This window comes from Pan paniscus, chromosome 4 (assembly GCF_029289425.2).
Source record: "Pan paniscus chromosome 4, NHGRI_mPanPan1-v2.0_pri, whole genome shotgun sequence".
NCBI lineage: Eukaryota > Metazoa > Chordata > Mammalia > Primates > Hominidae > Pan > Pan paniscus.
In genome coordinates, this window is record NC_073253.2 from 14,844,637 (window position 1) to 14,864,367 (window position 19,731).

Consider the following 19,731-nt stretch of genomic DNA (forward strand, 5'->3'; position numbering starts at 1 on the left):
TTAAAGTTCCACTTTTTTCTATTAATCTTTGGTTTATTTTATAAACACATTAAAAATTATGGAATGGTATATGTCTTCACCTTTATCCTTCTGAATTTCACTTTTACATCTGTTTTTAGTGGACTGAATTTAATGGAATTAGAGATTATCACAAGAGAGGAAGTATGTGCAACACGCTTTTTTCAGATGCCATTCTGGAATATAAACTTTATGAAGCTTTAAAGTTCATCATGCTGTATCAAGTCACTGAAGTTTATGAACAAATGAAGACTAAAAAGGTCATTCCCAGTCTTTTTAGACTCCTGTTTTCCAGGGAGACATCCTCTGATCCTTTGAGCTTCATGATGAATCACCTGAATTCTGTAGGCGACACATGTGGACTAGAGCAGGTAACCGGGGCGGAAGAACTGCTTGTATTTGATCAAGGATGCTATGGCACTATTTGAACACAGAGGTGTCTGGGGTTGACTTTTCAGTGGTGATATAAGCAATTGCACAGAGGTGGTTGATTGATATTATCGCCCCTCAAATGAGGAAAAGAAGACTAATAAATGCATTATTCTGTGCTGGCTGCTTTGTGTCTCCTCAGACCTCTAGCCAGAGAGCACCAATTCTGGGGGCCTTTCTGACCTCTCACGCTGCTTCCCAGATGCCAACAGGTTCTCTCACGTAGATGTTCACCAGGAAAAAGTCCAGGTGGAAAATGAGATAATTTTGGGAAAGCATTTGGTTACCTATTGCAGATAAATAGAAATTAATTGAAACTTTCTAAAGCCAGAAAATGAAAATGCTTTTATCCCTCTAGAAAAGAGTTTCTTTTTTGTTTTGCTTTCCTAGAGGGCGAACAAAATTATCTGACATTTTTAAACAAATGGATATAAAATGATATAAAACTGATTGAATGATATAAAACTGATTGGAAAATAATGTAGTTTTTATCATGAGTGTTGTTTTCTTTTTTCACTAATTTTTTTTCAAGTAGCTTTTTCCTGTGATTTTTACATGCTAGTCTACAGAGTTGTTCCTATGCTCGTCCCCTTCCTTCCACACAATGAGCATTTGTTCTGAACTCTGTGCCCACTCAGTGGTGTATGGGTGGGTCTGTCAACAAGCAGATTATTTCATAAACTGCAGAGGAACACTTCCCCCCACCGTGGTGGGAGGCAGGAATTTGCAAGTGTGGATCTGTGACCTGTCTTTCATCTCATCCACAGATTGATATGTTTATACTTGGATACTCCCTTGAAGTAAAGATAAAAGTGTTCAGACTGTTCAAGTTTAACTCCAGAGACTTTGAAGTCTGCTACCCAGAGGAGCCTCTCAGGGACTGGCCGGAGATCTCCCTGCTGACCGAGAACGACCGCCACTACCACATTCCAGTCTTTTAAGTCCGCTGGGGGCCGAACAGCAGTGCTCACCAGTGACGGTGGTCACAGTTGCAATAAAGTCTCTCTCTGAAACCAAAGCTAGCATTTCAGCATGGAAGGAATTAGGACCTTTTCTTCAGGATTACAGGTACACTGGATGCAGCCATGCATGGATGGTTTTTCTTTATTTTTCAGTGATTTCCTCTGAAGCAGCTGCACTGATACATTTGGGAGTTGGTGGCTTGACTTTGTCCATAAGGGGCGTGGCCACTTCACATGATGGCAGGCCTTTAAGAGCACAAAGAAGTTTAATATGGACAACAACAGGAAAAAGCAAGAAGAAAACAAGTAGGGAAAAACAGCTAACCTGGAGAGAAAGAATTTCTTTAACCTTTATGTTCTTCATTAAAAATCTTACCTTGGACTAGTTTGGGGGATTTTTAGAAACATGGCCTTATTTTATATAAGCATTACCTTCCCAGGAATCTTTGTTGTATATTAATTTTTGATAACCATTTGGTTAACTTTGAAATTAAGTATATGTGTGTATATATACATATGTATGTTTATATACACACATGTATCTGTGTATAGTTTTATATATACATATATACACATATACAGAGAACCACTACTTTGTAATACTGTACAGTTTGTTTTATATCTCTTTACTTTTTTTGTTACTATTTTATCTGGCCAGCTTAATAGTTTTATTTAGATTTTTAAAAATTCTGTAGATTAAAGCCAATGACAGTTATTGAACTATCACAAAAATATTAAACTGTGGTACATTTAATGTGTATTTAATGTGTGGAATCTCATTATGGTAGGCAGAATAATGCCCTGTGCTCCCCAAAGATGTCTGTGTCTGAATCCTCAGAGCCGTAAAGGGCTAAATGGGTTAAATGGGAAAGGAGAATTAAGGTTGCAGGTGGAACTGAGATGCTAATCCACTGATGCTGAAATAGGGAGATTTTTCTGGATTCTCCAGGTGGACGCAGTGTAATCAGAATGGTTCTTAAAAGTGGAAGAGAGAATTGGAAGAGTGTCAGAGTCAGAGGGGAATGTGAAATATGGAAGAACGGTTAGAGAGAGATGCACCATTGCTGGCTTTGAAGATGGAGGAAGGGGCCATAAGCCAGGGAGTTGCAGGCAGCCTGTAGAATTGAGACTGGAAAGGAAACAGAAACTTCCCCATAGCCTCCAGAAGGAGCACAGCCCTGCCAACACCTTGATTTTAGCCCAGTGAAGCCTGTGTTGGACCTCTAATCTGCAGAACTGTAAGATAATAGATTTGTGTTTAAGCCACTAAGTTTGTGGTAATGTGTTGTAGCAACAGAAAACTAGTATTCTCAGGCTAGTTTTTGGTCATCTTTATTTTGGAAATACTTTTCTAGTTTAATTTGATAGTTTTTTTTTTGGAGGTACTTTGCTAGTCTGTTTTGAGTTTCAGTACATAAGAATAATTTTTAAAATCTTGTTAATTATATATTACTTCAAAGTCACAAATCCCTTTCTAAGAATGACTTACTTCACGAGATATTTAGCACTAACATTTTCCCAGATGTTCATATATTACTTCAAAGTCACAAATCCCTTTCTAAGAATGACTTACTTCACGAGATATTTAGCACTAACATTTTCCCAGATGTTCATATTATTTCTGCAATAAATTAAAAGGGAGTGTGTCAAATGCTGTCATGTCTGAAATTAACATTCATATTCTTTTGCAATGGGGATGATCAGTCGTGTGTACTACATGAACCATGTCTGATGGTACTTTGTTCCCACAGTCATTTTGTTTTCTGGTTGAAGATTAATGAGCTCAGCCACACAAATAAGAGTTCTTCATTGACCTCTACAGTCCCTGCCTGTTTGGAAACATCTATGGTTTTGTATAACCCCTGTCATTTAACTGACAGTGTTAGAAGATATCCCCCTGATGTGTTACTGTAACCAAGAAAGCGTGAACATTACCCTTTCTGGTGACAGCCTGCCATGGGCTGCTGTGGCTGATACTTATAGAATTGTTGCTCCAAAATTTTGGCTCCACTTGAGCTGTCCAGAAGCGTACCTGACATTTGTGTATTACCACTCACCTTGGATCTCCTTACCAGTGTAATTATTTCCACATCAATCCAGGACTGAAAGGAAAAATTTTTTCACCAGGATTGGCAGCCTGTAGCTCTGTGACCTCAGTCAACCCATCATGTTGTGTTGTGGGCGGGGGGCAAGAATTCTTTGGAGAACCAAGTTGCGAAAAAGATTTCAATCCGGTGAAAGTAAAAAGTAAGACATTTAGATAGTTGCTATATTTTGGGAAGATGTCAAAACAGGTTTTTAGGGAGGAGGTATGAGGTGTTGTGTTGTTTTGTTTGTTTTTATTCAGTTGTATAATGAATATAACAAATTAAGTAGCCAGAAGGAGCTGCATGTAAATTAGCACCACTTTTAAATGTCAACAATAAATTTGAGGTGAGCTTCCTGGGTGATGCCAACATTTAAATGTCTTTCTAACCGTATGTGTTTTAAATGGTGAGAGAACTGTAGCAAAAATGGAAACATAATGCCCTCGTCGTTTTTTGATTTTAGGATAAGTTTCTCTCTCAAATTTTGGCCTTACGTGTCCATACTGAGGGGTTGTATGAATATTAGTACAAGGCTGACTTTTACTGTGGTAAAATACACATAACATATAGTTTATATTTTAACAATTTTTTTTTTGAGACAGAGTTTCACTCTTTTTGCTCAGGCTGGAGTGCAGTGGCACAATCTCGGCTCACTGCAACCTTTACCTCCCGGGTTCAAGCGATTCTCCTGCCTCAGCCTCCCGAGTAGCCGGGATTACAGGTGCCCACCACTACGCTCGACTAATTTTTTGTGTTTTTAGTAGAAATGGAGTTTCACCATTTAGCCAGGCTGATCTGAACTCCTGACCTTGGGCGATCCGCCCGCCTCGGCGTCCCAAAGTGCTGGGATTACGGGCGTGAGCCACTGCGCCCGGCCTTAACAATTTTTAAGTGACAGTGACATTAAGCATATTCACATTGTTGTGCAACCCTCACCACCATCCACCCTCAGAACTTTTTAAAATCTCCAAGACTGACTTTTTTTCAAAGCAGGCAACTTTAATTCCCTACCTGGTATCTGGATTCCTTTTCCTTTTCATGCTATCTTTTCATCATACCTCTTCTAATCTGAGTATTTCCTCTGGGCTTAAAAGAGCCTCAGTGGAGAAGTACAACCTAAGAGGGAGTCAGGAGGAGAGAGTTAGGTTAGTTAGTACAACCTAAGAGGGAGTTAAATGGATCAGGAAAATCGTGTTTTATCTCCAAAGTAAAATGATAACTATGGGTGGCTTCTGGGCTCAATTTAGAATATTATCATTGAAAAGTCCCCAAGAAACTATTAATTCAGAGCCACCCTGGTGACTTGAATTTCTTGAATGTCTTCATGGTCTTGAACCAAAGTCATTTCCACCCAAGGGAGAGTCAGGTGAAAGTCCCCAGGGCCCTCTCTAGGGGACCGGAGACCTCCAGACTAAGCTGGTGGAGGATGGGCTCAACCTCCATGAGAGAAGAGCAGCCCGGATCAGGGGGCATTAACGTTAATTTTCCCAGGACTTTTCTGCAAATGGGTATTGGATGGAAATATTTGTTCTCAATCAGATGAGTTTCTCCTATTTTAGTGAGACCAAGGAAAGACAATTTTAATTCTGTCCAAGCTGACTTTTTTGAATGCTCTGGAAATGTTGGAATTCCACATCAAAGTACGTAACTGTTTTAAACTGATAACTAACCCAATATGTGAAAATATATGCAAGCATGAATAAAGGGTTGACAGTAATTTTCAGAATTAGCAATAATTTTCTCTTAAATAGCAAATTTCTAAAGCTGTATGATTCTGTTTGCAAGAATGTTTTTCACACTGCTTAATAAGACCAGTTAATGTGTAAAACAGAAAAAAGTATATATATATCATATGTCTTTTCATGGATCTGAAACTTTAACTGTCTATAGGGTTGCTTGTCGTAGTTGAACATTATTTAATTAACTTATTGACTATATATGGGTATACTTTTCTCTATAGCCATTCACTTTTTAAAAGTTTTAATTATTTAATTGACAAATTAGCTATTCATTTTCCTTCAAATCCTGTTTTTATCACAATGTCCATTTTACAGCTAGACACAAAATTTAGTGGGTCCAAATTGTTCAATCACTTCTATGTTATTTGTTCAGAATAGTGGATCTTTGCTTAATTCACTTTTGTTTTAATCCCATCATATTCCTTTAGGCCAAGAAAATGAAAGCTCATTTGGATTATATTTATGCTTAATATCAACATGGTTTATAAGTGGACAGAAAAACACTCACTCAGGTATTCAGCCACCTATGTTCTGGAGTGCTCTGTAGAACAGCCCGAAGTGTACACCATGTCTCTGCACTTGAAGCTCATGGAATGTGTTGGAGGAGACTCAAGCTCCATGTGGGAACAGTGTGGCCCAAGAGCCAGCATGGAGAAGGGCTGTGTGAGCAGACTGCTATAGAATGCTAAAGTTATAATCCTAGCTGGTGTCTCGTTCTGTTTAAAAAAATCAAATTTCTGTATGTAATTGACATATTGGTCCTTATAGTCAGTACCATCAGGTCTTAGATTGTTAAGTCATTTTGCTGCCACCAGACCAGTGAGAGTCACTCATTTATGTGTAATGATTCTTGGGAAGTTTAGTCAAGAGAATATCCTTGAATAAAGAAGTACATGTTTTAAGTATTTTCATCGTAGTCTAGATGGGCTGTAAAACCCATTTCCACACGAGTATAAATTTAAAACAGAAACATCAAGGTGTCAGCAATCATGAGTTTGTTTTGCTTGTTCACAAGTTTGAAAAGGTGCATGAGGCACCAATCAGTGACAATGGAATGCTTTAAGGATGGTTTGTGACTTTACCCCATTGTGCCTTATCATTTGTCAGCAAACTTACTGGGCCAAACAAAAATGGCTGAGACACTCCTGGCCCCATTTCTTGTCATCGCTGCCATCCCCAAAGACAGACTCTGGGAAACAACTTGGGAACTGCTTCAAGTCCATGCCAGGTCATGGCTTCGTCCGCCTCCCAGCATGTACCTGGACTTCCTTTGGGTGCCGGCTTTTCTGCTGGACTAAGAGATTCATGGAAAGAACCCCAGGGCAAGGTGAGGAGAAGCAGCTGGTACAGACTGATGACGAAGGAGAGGACCAGAAAAGCTGCTTGAGTGTGGTGGAAGTTTCAGTGTAATGTGATTCCTAGTAGGCACATCTGTGACTCCCTTAAATAAAAAGGGCCAGAGATGAGGGGACGCCTGGTGAAAGTGGCGTTTGTTGTAACATCTTGGTATCATTGTGGGTAAGTAGAACAAATATTTACATCTGTTATGAAAAGCTACCTTTAGCCGTAGATAAACATTAAAAGGAAGACTCAGCCCCAGAGTATATTTGATCTATGGTTAACTCATCTATCAGCAAATGGTTAAGTAAGTAAAATTAATTTTTCCATTTGGTGTGTATTTCACAGGGTAACAATGAAGTGCTCCAATCTGCTTGTGAGACCAGTTAGATTAGTAGTGGCAGTTGAGACCATTCCTCCTGTATGTCTTTACAAGCAAACTGAAACGACGTGCTCTTCTTTGTACTATACAGAAGGACACACCACAGATCCTCTTTTTAAAGCAGGTAATAAAGTAGCTTTTTCCTTTTGAAACATTATAAAACAGTGCTTTTTAAACTATCCATGGGAAAGGATGAGTTTTAAAAATTCTAATCCTTTGCAGATTGGTAGTTTTATAAATACGATAAAAATATAGCACCAAGATTAGATTGTTATAAAAGTTTCTAAACACTTTCAATTTCTGTACTTAATCTTGCAGTGTGGTAATAAAGACTTCTACACTTTAGTAGCACTAAAATACGAGTTTCAGGCAAGATTCAACAGATTCTGTTATTTGGTGGCTGAGATTTTGCCTAGAGCAGGAGGGCAGTGATTTTGGGTTTTCGCTATTACTGTTGGAACTAGGGCCACCATGTGGGCTTCTGCACACGCATCTTGCTTAGTGATCCTCGACTGAGGAGGTGAATGAAGCTGCGATCTTCTCTCCAAGCCATGGAGGGCTTGAGGTATCAACTGCCCCAAGGGAAGGATTGTCTTTTTCTACCAATAAGGCTTAGCCTACTGGCCAAGCCCTGCGCCAGTGGGGATGCCTTTTCCTGATTTTCATAAAGGGCTGTATTGGCAGGAGGTCCCTGGATCAGCCAGATAGTCCCACTGCCGAGGTGCACATTGCAGGAAGAGGATACTGTTTTGAGAAGACATTCATGGATTTCTCCAGTCCCTCAGAAAAAATTGGCAAGAACCTACCTGAGTTCACATTTCTTTGTGCTTCAGAAAAAGCATCACATTTTATTTCTTTACTGGATTTCAAGTTCCTTGTGGGAACAGATGTGGGTATCATATCATTATGACCAGAACATTGCTCGTATAAATGTCAGAGGAATTCCAAATTGCAAGTTGATGATGAGAGCCAAGCTCAGCTGTTATTTCTCAAAGAGGCAAAGAATCTAACTGTGATTATGTTCCCTGGAAATTTCTTTTTATTGATCCAGGAATTTTTAGATGTAGTCAGGGGACAGAAGCATATGCTGACATATTCATCAAGTCAGGGTGGCCTATAGAATGGACACGAGTCAAACCAAGTTTTGCTAACAGTGTATCCCTAGTGAGGTTGAAATTAACCAGGGCCATCAAGTTCACCTAGAAACAGGTTGTTGGACTGATATGCCTGTGAAAGAATGTTATTTAGTGGGATCACAGATCCTAAGAATGGAGAACCTTGAGATGTCCTGGGGCCTGGGCGTGGTGGCTCACACTTGTAATCCCAGCACACTGGGAGGCCGAGGCGGGCAGATCACTTGAGGTGAGGTGTTTGAAACCAGCCTGGCCAACATGGTGAAACCTCATCTCTACTAAAAATACAGAAAATTAGCCGGGCATGGTGGCAGGTGCTTGTAATCACAGCTACTTGGGAGGCTGAGGCAGAAGAATTGCTTGACCCCGGAGGCGGAGGTTGCAGTGAGCTGAGATTACGCCACTGCACTCCAGCCTGCCAACAGAGTGAGACTCCGTCTCAACTGAAGAAAAAAAAAAAAAAAAAAAAGATGTCCTGGGAATGCACACACCGTGTTCCACTGCCTGTGGAAGAGGCCTCACCCTGACCTGCCAGCTGCCCTTTCTGGGCTCAGTGGAGCCTCCATGCAGATTCCAGGTTGGAGGCGCAATGTACAGTTGAGCTGGTGTAGCAAATAGGAAGCAAGAGCAGAGGCATGGGTGGCCTGGATTAGCAGAGCCATGGCAGGGACACTCAAGTCCATTCAAATAATTATCATATTGGAAACACAGGCACGCGGCCAACATGCACAACTGAAACCAGAAAAAATTGAGGGCCCTAGGGGCATACCACTAACAGAGAGGAAACTTCCTTTTGATGCCAAGTGGGATTGGAGGGAGTTCTTAAACAGCAGGAGGCATTGGATGGTCTCTTCTCCACCAAACTCTGTATTAACCTGGACATAACCAGGTTGTTGGTTTCCTAACAGTTTTGACACTCTCTAAAAGACAAACAGCTTGCTTGGCATTTGCAGGCCTCAAGTATGGTGTGGCTGAAGAGGAGGCCCAGGTTAAATGTCTACACTAAGAAGAGCTTTGAGCAAATTCATGAATTCCAATTCTGTGTGTATTTTTATTGTGAATGACAAATGTTTATGATCTTAAGTTTGTTTTATTAATGTAATTAGTCCGGACATGGTGGCTCACGCCTGTAATCCCAACACTCTGGGAGGCCGAGGTGGCCGGATCACCTGAGGTCAGGAGATCGAGACAAGCCTGGCCAACATGGTGAAACTATGTCTCTACTAAAAATACAAAAATTAGCCAGGCATGGTGTGTGGCGAGTGCCTGTAATCCCAGCTACTTGGAAGGCTGAGGCAGGAGAATCACTTGATCCCCGGAGGCGGAGGTTGCAGTGAGCCAAGATCGCGCCACTGCACTCCAGCCTGGGTTACAAGAACGAAACTCCATCTCAAAAAAAAAAAAAAAAATACGCACACACACACACACACACACACACACACACACACACACACACACACACAATTAGTAGGAAATATTGCCTAAGCCTAAGTCTATCTTGTTAGAAATGCAAGAAATTTAGCTAGTGCATTCCTGTAGTCCCAGCTACTCAGGAGGCTGAGGCAGGAGAATTGCTTGAACCCAGGAGGCAGAGGTTGCAGTGAGCTGAGATTGCACCACTGCACTCCAGCCTGGTCAACAGAGTGAGACTCCGTCTAAAAAAAAGCAAGAAATAACTTCTAATATTCTTTGGGTTCTGTTGAAGCACTTTAGGTTGTGAGGGTAGAAAACTTCTTAAGTGAGTTGGATAGGGAGAATCCCACACACCACCAGGGCAGGAAGTATAGCCAGTCCTCACTGGAAGTTGCCTGAAACCTGTAAAGTCAAGAATTAAGGTTACCAGCTGCATTTCTGCTGATCCATGAGGTCTCACATCTGAAGATTGCTATGCCTTATGCTGTACATTTATCTCTTCTTTCGCCTCACTTTGTGTTTCTTTGTCTTTCTCTGTCTTTCTCTACCTCTGTCCCCACTCCTCATCCCTGGAATGTGAAGTTGCTTCTACTACTGAGCAGAACTGCACCTTAGTTCACTAGTTCAGATTCCTGAGAAGCAAAATCTGATTGGCTAAGATTCTATGGCACTATGGCCCTTGAACTACCTGCCCATCTCTAGACAATCGTCTGTAGCCACAGTGTGGGGAAAGGGAGCCCCCAGAGCAGAACCACAGTTTCTGGAAAATGCCCGAGCAGGACCACATCTAATACATGTTAGGCTTCTCACCTTTCCCCTTTCATGATGGCAGATGAAGCCTGTTCAGATCAGTGCATAACTAAAATTGGCAGTTATCCAACTAGAATCCTCACTCATAAAAATCTTAATCAGTTCATTTGAGAGGAACAAAGACAACTGCTTGGTGACACAAATCTTAGGGTAGCAGTCATGCAAGGTTGCTCGTATGAAGTAGTAGAAGATAGAACAAAAAGTTACAGATGCCCAGAATAATTCCCTTCATGGGCAGGTTTGTTGTTTTTGGTTTGTTTAAATAGCTGAAAACATACTCGTTCCTGTGCTGTTTTTAAAATTCAGAAAAAAAAAGCTCTGTGAGCATTACTCCAGTATTTTGATGGAAATGGTTTAAGTTCCTTTTGTCCTCTAAACCTGAAACTAGGTACGTTTTCAGCCCCACTTTTAGCGGCAGCTGGTTAGCTCTGTTTGCAAAGCATTCTGGCTCCAGTACCTGAACTTAATGGTGCAGATGCTGGATCTGTCATTGTTAGCTTCCTTTGAGTTCCATGATGACTTCCTTAATTTGTTGTTCTCTTTGTGCCATGAGTAGTAAATTCTTACTGGCAGTGAGAAATTAGCTCCTCCGCTCTTAAGCATAAGCACGAAGGTCAAATCTCATGGTCTGAAGCTACATGCACAGAATTCCCAGCAGCTCTATCACGGCTAGTTTTATGTTTACTGTAATGAAATATTTCCCCCCAATCCTATTATGACTTCTACAGGATATTATATTTGTTAAGGTACATCCTGGGGCCAGGGAACAGAACAGAGTGCCCAGACCCTTAAAAAGGTAAACCTGGTGGCTGTTCTTACTAGTCAGAGTTGCATTTGTGGCTTTCTAGACATTGAAGTAAATAAAAACAAGAAATCTTAGTAGGGCTTCATAGTGAATATCAGAAAAGGTAGTTTGGTATTATAAATGGATAATGCCACAAAATATATTTCTGGATCAATGTGTGTTGGAGACATTAAATTTATCTACATTCCAGAGGTTAACAATGGAACTAAACCAAGCCAAGGGGAGAGTTCTAGTTTTTTTGTTTTGCTTTGTTTTAAAAATAAATTCAGAAAAGAGAAAATATTTCTTACAAGCTAATGATCAGCAATACCTAGTAGAACGAGTAATGTTGAACAGTGCTATGGAAAGACAGTATCAAAAGCAGACGGACTTGCAGTTTCATTCTAATAACCTCAGTCTCCACATTAAATAACTGTGGGAAGGAGCAAGTACCTTATAGGACAGATACTGTTGGTGCTGTACCCATAGTTACTCTAGCTCAGGAAAGAGGAAGTAAATAAATATGGTGAAGTAATTTCAAATGGTTCCAAAGCCATTTCCTTACCTTACTCCTAAACTATCTGTAGATAATTGGACTTCCAAAGTCAGTTATTGTGTTAAACAAGGGGCAGTGATGAAATATTGTAACCAGACATTTTCAGATGGATGAGACAAAGTAGGCATTTTCAAATATGAACTGGAAAGGGACCTCTCCACATAATGCACTTAAAGAGGTTTATAAAGTCCCAGAATGTAAGCAAAGACACATAATGATGAGGGACAACCTCTTAAAAATTCTAACAAACTGTTCATTGTTTCCCACAGCTCCTCTGTGTAGGCTGATGGTCCTATGGAGGTACATAGTTAGATTAATCTGATCTTTGGTATCACTGTATCCCAACAGGGACCAGGAAGATCATCATCATCTATGTGGCAGACTAAAAGGCTGTTAAATATTTGTATATAGAGAGAATTAAGTATCATACTAAAATACAAACTTTGTGATTAATGAGTGACCCTCTGATAGCTACTTTACAGGAGCATCCTAAACATTTCTCAGTATTCATCTCATCACACTTTTGTTCATTCTGTGTAACTGCAGCCAATCTTATATCCACAGTCCTTTACAACAACTCTTTGTTTTGAGCTTTATTATAGTGGAGGTAGACTTTTATGAGTATTTTGTCAAGATCGAGCCAGGGAACTTCCATATTATCCTTTCAAGAGAATTGGCTTCCAAAGTGACTTTTCAAGAGAACCAGAAGGGTCATCCCATGCCTTAGTAGTAGAGCTAAACTATCCCAGAATAGAGGCTACTTCAAACCTACCCTAAACACGTTTAAAAAGAAGCCATGAAAGGATCAAACAAATCTGATTTTCCAGTAACTTAACTGTCTTCTAACGAAGCCATTCTTTAAGGGAACATGGCAAAGTTCAGATACTTAACTCAATGTCCACCAGCCAATAAAAAATTACTAGACATGCCAAGAAGCAGGAAAATGTGACCCATAACCTAGAGTAAAAAAAAAACAAAAAAACAAAAACAGTCAATAGGAAAAGACCCAACAATGGCAGACAATGGAATTAGTAGGCAAGGACTTTGAAATGGCTATTACATATATGCTCGATGTGTTTAAATATCGTTAAAATATAATCAGGAGAGATAGTGAAGATATTTAAAAACCAAATGGAAATTCTAGAGGTGAAAAATACAATATCTGAAATGAAAAATACATTGGATGGGATTAACTGCATCTTCTTTATGGAAAAACAAAAGCTCAATGAACTTGAAGTTGTAGCAATAGAAACTATTCAAAGTGAAACAGAAAAGCAATGGAAAAAAATGGGGCGTCAGTTACTTGGGGGTAATTATTCATGTAATTGCAGTCCCAGTAAAGTGTTTGTTTGGCCGGGGGGTCGGGGGCAGGAAGGAGGCCGGGTGCCATGGCTCATGCCTGTAATCCCAACACTTTGGGAGGCTGAGGTGGGAGTATACCTTGAGCTCAGGAGTTTGAGACTAGCCTGGGTAACATACCGGGACCTCATCTCTACTGAAAAAAAAAAAATAGCTGAGCATGATGGCTTATGCCTGTAGTCCCAGCTACTCGGGAGGCTGAGGCAGGAGGAATACTTGAGCCCTGGAGTTTGAGGCTACAGCGAGCCGTGATTGCATCACTGCACTCCAGCCTACATGACAGGGTAAGATCCTGTCTCAAAAACAAAAACAAAACACAAAAACATTGAAGAAATAATGGCTGAAAAAAATTCAAATTTGATGAAAACTATGATGAACACACAGATTCAAGAACTTTCATAAAACTCAAGTAGGATAAACACAAAAACATCACATTGAACCACATCATACCCAAATCGCTGAGAAACAGTGATAAATCTTAAAATCAGCCAGAGGAAAAAAAGCATATGAGATACAGAAGAACAAAGATAAGAATGAGACAGATTTCTTTTTAGAAATGATGCAAATCAGAAGATAATGGTATGACACCTTTACTGAATAAAACATTTTTTGGGGTCAATGTAGAATTCCACATCTAGCAAAACATCCTTTAAAATGTTTACCCTAGGCTGGGCATGGTGGTGGCTGAAGCAGGAGGATCACTTAAGTCTAGAAGTTCAGGGTTATAGTGTGCTATGATTGTGCCTGTGAATAGCCATTGCATTTCAGCCTGGGCAACATAGTGAGACCCCATCTATTAAAATAAAATTTCACCTTAAGATAAAATAAAGGCTTTTAGGCTGGGCGCGGTGGCTCATGCTTGTAATCCTAGCACTTTGGGAGTCCGAGGTGGGCAGATCACCGGAGGTCATGAGTTTGAGACCAGCGGCCAACATGGCCAAACCCCATCTCTACTAAAAATACAAGAATTAGCCAGGCCTGGTGGTGCATGGCTGTACTCGCAGCTACTCAGAAGGCTGAGGCAGGAGAATCACTTGAACCCAGGAGGTGGAGGTTGCAGTAAGCCGAGATCACACCACTGCACTCCAGTTTGGGCAAGAGAGTAGAACTCTGTCTCAAAATAATAATAATAAATAAATTAAAAAAAAGACTTTTAAAGACAAAAGCTGAGAGACTTTGTTACCACCAGATCTGCACTATATGTAATATTAAGGAAAGTTCTTTAGGCAGAAGAAAAATAAAACCAGATGGAAACTTAGATCTATGCAAAGGGATGGAGAGCATAAGGAATGCTAAGTATAAATGTATTTCATTCTTATTTAAAAATGTATTTTAAAAGTAATTGACTGGCTAGGTTTGGTGGCTCATGCCTGTAACCCCAGCACTTTGGGAGGCTGAGGCGGGCAGATCACCTGAGGTCAGGAGTTCAAGACCAGCCTGGCCAACATGCTGAAACCCTGTCTCTGCCAAAAATACAAAAAGTAGCCGGGTGTGATGGCGCATGCCTGTAATCCCAGCTGCTCGGGAGGCCGAGGCAGGAGAATGGCTTGAACCCGGGAGGCGGAGGTTGCAGTGAGCCAAGATCATGCCATTGCACTCCAGCCTGGGCGAGAGAGCAAGACTCCATCTCAAAAAATAAAAAAGTAATTGACTATATAAAGCAAAATTAACAAATGCATAATGGGGTTCATTACTTATGCTGAAATAAAATGTGGGATAACAATAGCACAAAAGATGAGGCCAAGCATGGTAGCTCATGCCTGTAATCCCAGCACTTTGGGAGGCTGAGGTGGGCGGATCATGAGATCAAGAGATAGAGACCATCCTGGCCAACATGGTGAAACCCTGTCTGTATTAAAAATACAAAAATTAGCTGGGCGTGGTGGTACATGCCTGTAGTCCCAGCTACTTGGGAGGCTGAAGCAGGAGAATCAGTTGAACTTGGGAGGTGGAGGTTGCAGTGAGCCGAGAGCCAAGATCGCGCCACTGCACTCCAGCCTGGCAATGGAGTGAGACTTCATCTAAAAAAAAAAAAAAAAAAAAAAAAAGATGAATAGGGAAAAATGGAAGTCTACTGTTATAAAATTATAACATTTAAATATTATTATTTAAAGTAGGCTTGGTAAGTTAGGGATATGTATTATAAACATTGGCACAACCACTGAAAACTAAAATGTAGACGTATAGCTAACAAATAGCAGGAAATAAGGGAAGAAATGAACAAAGAACAGATGAGGTGAATAGAGAACAAATAGCAAGATGGTAGATCTAATCTCAACCATATCGTTAAGTGTAAATTATATAAATCCTCAAATTAAAATGAATGAATTTGATCCAGCTGACCGGCGAGAATTTTATAATGTATTGTGAAGTGAAAAAAGCAATATGCAGTTATGTATAGAGTATGATTCCATTTTGATTCAATGTTTAGAAAGCAACAACTAAAACTTAAGCATACCTATATATCTCTGTATATATGTATGTGTGTACATATATATACATATGTACATATATACATACACAATAGCTTGAGAATGGAGAAAGTGTAGGAGGAGAAACATTGGACTGCTAGCATTATCTATGGGTGGTGGGATAGGGAGGGGAAGGAAAAAATAAAGGAGACCGGCAAAATGGAAACATGCATGAGAAAATGTTACCCAAAAGTGTTAACTATAATATCTCTGTGACAATATGGCTAATACTAAAAATGAGTTCAGAACATAGACCAGGAGTAGAACTTGACATGAACATGTGAAAACATTGAATTGACTTAGGATGGGGTTGTGGCTAATTTTAGTCTTATATTCTAGAACTTCAGAATAGTTTCAATAATATTATATTTTATTAAAATTAAAACTAAAAATATGAGGTTTGAAGATACAGAAAATTATGACCCAAATTCCTTTTATGTAGTGTTTTATAGTGTTCTTTGAATCTCTTAGTTTTCTGGAGAGAAGGCAGAGACTCTTTGTGTAATAATTCTCTGGCCTGTTAAAAATGCTTTAGCATTTTAGCTGCTATTGGCACACAACACTGGCTCCTGTAAGTAGTCATTAAACATGGCGAGATACTCCACTGGAAGTGAGAAATGAATTGGTCAGGGCTCTTTGGTTGTAAGCAGCAGGAACTGACTTTGACTGACTGAAAAAAAAAATTATTGGGAAGATGAATTCAGGCAACTCCAGCAGGGAAGCAGCAACTCCAGGAATGACCTATTGCTGGAGAATTCTGGGCAGGTTGCTGCCACTGACATGAATGAATTCCAGTCTTCCAAATTTACAATGGCTCAGATGTCAAAGCTCTGGAAGACGGCACTGGACTCATCACGTTTGTTCTGTAGATAGGGCAGGACCTACTGGGAGGTGCTCAGGACCCCTTAGGGTTTCAGTAGCAGGAGGGCTGCTACCTGTAAGTACAGTCCCACCAAGATTGCAGAGGGGGAAGGTTATTTCCCGAGAAGAAAAATCTGGGTGTGCCCAAGATACACCTTTCTTAGTACTGCAAAGCAGAAGAGAAACCACAGAGAAAAACGTGCACAGTGCTGAGTGTCTACCTGTAGCACACGATCCAGTTGCATTCCTGAGTCTGGTTCCCAAATTGAAGAAGGCATGGCTTGCAAATGCTTTCATGCTATGAATCTGTGGGAATTGAATTTATGGTCCTAAGTCCAATGTAATAGACATATTATGGTTTGTTTTTATCTTGAAGGAAGTTGATATAGTAATTTGTGTTGATGGCTTATATATAGATAGTTTTAGGTATTAGGTACTTTTTAAATAAATTCTCATTTCATTTTCCATCTCTCAAGTGTTACTATAGTATAAAATAATTGTTTTCTGATGTGGGCCTCAAACCAGAAAAAAAAATTAATACATTAGTAAAATTGGGAAATTTTACTAACATATAATAAATGTTGCTGAGTGATGTGAGATGAAATGGCATGTTTGAGCCTCAGAGGAAGATATAGCAAATGGGCAAGTTGGGGGAAGTCATTAAAGGAAAGATGTGCAGACTGCTGAGATTCTGTGCACTGCAAAAGGAGAACAGCGATCTTTCAGATAGGCTTAGAGTTTAAGAAAATAATAAATTCATCACTGAAATAAAAGGTAAGGATTAAAAAATTGGTTATGGAGTGGAAATGGAAAGCCTTGCTTTTTGAAACATTTGGACTCAAGATCCATCTTCCAGCCTTCCAAAATGTTAAGGGCTCCTGTTTGCACCTTCTCAGAATGATGTGCTTTCCTTCTTCAGGAAGACAAGTGCTATTTACTACTGTTTACAGCTTTTGTGATACTGAATCCCAGGACTCCCACGGACGTATGCTCTGACTTCTTACACAGTGTTCTTTCTTAAGCCACAGCAAAGGAAATAATGGACATTGAGAGGTCAAGTGTGTGCCTTTCACCCTGTGCCCTTTAAATATCAATAATTATTGTTTTTCTTCCTGAAGAAGCAGCATCTGGTTGTATGGAATTTGGCAGAAGTGGGCATCCTGTGCTAGTTCTTTTGATATTTAAATATGAGCAAGATAGGTAAATGGCAACTAAATCTGAGCCATCTGAGGAAGAATGAGAGTAATAAAAACAACGAAACTGAACCACACGCATTGAGTTAGATCTTTGTAGATTGTCTTGTCGACCTGCCTACCCCAGTCATATGGAGGAGAATGTGAGGATCGAAGAGACTACATGATTTGACACAATTTCACTGTTCAAACACTTCTGGGACTTTTCTATACAATTTCTTGTTTTGAAGAAATACAGAATTATTTTACAACAGTGTTATGTGGGGAATCCTCCTTACAGACAAATCCTGTTATGACAAGACTGATCATATAGAAATATATGTAGGGACATGTATCTGCAATTTTGTGTTGAACTTCAACATTGGACTGAATTTAGGAAGGTGATGGATTAGATACATAGCTTGCAATTCTTTCATCATCCTTAAAAATGGGCCCATTTCCAGGCCAGATCCACAGCTGTCTCGGGAATTTGCACCCATCTGAAGCATGCTCAAGAAGGGCAGGTATACGAAAAGATGCTCAGCATCACCAATCATCAGGGAAATGCAAATCAAATCACTGTGAAATATCACCTCATACTTATTAGGATGGCTATTATCAAAAAGGCAAGAGATAAATGTTGGAGAAAATGCAGAGAGAAGGGACCCCTGGTACAATGGTGGTGGGAATATAGATTGATGAAGCCACTGTGGAAAATAGTATGGAGGTTCCTAAATTAAAAATAGAACTATCATATAACCGAACAATTCCTCTTCTGGATATATACCCAAAGGAGATGAACTCACCACCTCATAAATATATCTGCACTGTTGTGTTCATTGCAGCATTAGTTTAGTTTTCATGGTAAGAATGGCCTTCTAAAAAATAAATTTTATTGCATATATTTAAGGTGTACAACATGTTCTGAGACAAATACAGTAAAATAGTTACTGCAGTCAAGCAAATTAACATATGAATCATTTCATATAGTTACCCCAACCCCATCCCCCATTTTTTCTGGCAGGAGTTCAGTTAAGTTTATATATCTGCACTGTTGTGTTCATTGCAGCATTAGTCACAATAGCCAAGATAAGGAAACAACCAAGGTGTCCATTGATAGGTGAGCAAATAAATCACACACACAGACACACACACACACACACACACACACACACAGAGAGATTATTCAGCCTTAAAAAAGGAAATCCTGGCATTTGCCACAACATGGATGAATCTGGAGGACATTATGCTAAGTGAAATAAGCCAGACACAGAAAAATACTGCATGATCTCATACGTGAAATCTAAAAAAACCAGTCAAATACACAGTAAATAAAGTGGCAGTTATCAGGGGTGTGGTGGAGTACAAATGGGGAGATGTAGGTCACAGGCTAAAAAGTACCAGATATGTAGGATGTACAATAGGACCATAGTTAATAATACTGTAATTAGGATTTTTCTTAAAGTGTAGATTTCAGGAACTCTTGCCAGAAAAAATGGGGGGTGGGGTGGGGGGTAACTATATGAGATGATTCATATGTTAATTTGCTTGACTATAGTAACTATTGTACTATATGTATCTTAGAACATGTTGTACACCTTAAATATATGCAATAAAATTTATTCTTTAAAAGGCCATTCTTACTATGAAAACTTAAATGAATGAATCCTAAGCCTGAGTATATCCAGAACACTCATCTAGGCTTCTAATGTAACAGGATGTTCTGTGTTCCCAGAATAAAATAAATTTCGTAATAATGCAATGGGATAATGTGTTCAAATGAATACAAACGATATGGATTATTTCACAAATACTTTCCTAGTTTATCAAACATGTATAATGATCCACAAGTTTTGGGTAAGGAAATGAAGCTAATGGGGTAAGTGACTTGTCTAAGAGTATCTGGCACATAACAATGTATTTTATTGAATGAATGGATTAATGGGGTAGTGTAGCAGATTGATGATATATCACAAAATGTACACATGAATGCAATAATGCATACCATTACATATGACAGTGCTGAAAAGAAGAAATGTGTAATAGAAATGTCACTTTTAGAAAATCTGCAGAATCTCAGTAGCTGTCTTCTGTATGGTACCTTTTGAAAGGATGGCATTTGCGAGGGAGCTGTCTGTGGTGCTGAACAGGATGCAACTGCTAGGTCTGATGATGGCCTTCACCAATTTTTGTTCATATTTTCTCCTGGGCCTCTGT

The 19,731-nt window shown here is 39.7% G+C and overlaps 1 protein-coding gene and 1 long non-coding RNA gene across 2 annotated transcripts in view; one reads left to right on the forward strand and one right to left on the reverse strand.

Annotated features, from left to right (window-relative positions):
- The window catches only part of OTULINL (OTU deubiquitinase with linear linkage specificity like), a 28,988-nt gene extending 26,821 nt beyond the window's left edge, over positions 1-2,167 (forward strand). The window contains exons 7-8 of the mRNA XM_008975441.6: positions 120-389; positions 1,215-2,167. Of these exons, the coding sequence (XP_008973689.1) occupies positions 120-389; positions 1,215-1,388 (444 nt within the window). The 3' untranslated portion in view covers positions 1,389-2,167. The remainder of the gene's footprint in view (positions 1-119; positions 390-1,214) is intronic.
- Positions 2,168-3,024: 857 nt separating this feature from the next.
- Positions 3,025-19,731, reverse strand: part of LOC129397728 (uncharacterized) — a 51,521-nt gene continuing 34,814 nt past the window's right edge. Inside the window, exon 2 of the long non-coding RNA XR_008625320.2 lies at positions 3,025-19,727. This is a non-coding gene — a long non-coding RNA (uncharacterized LOC129397728). The remainder of the gene's footprint in view (positions 19,728-19,731) is intronic.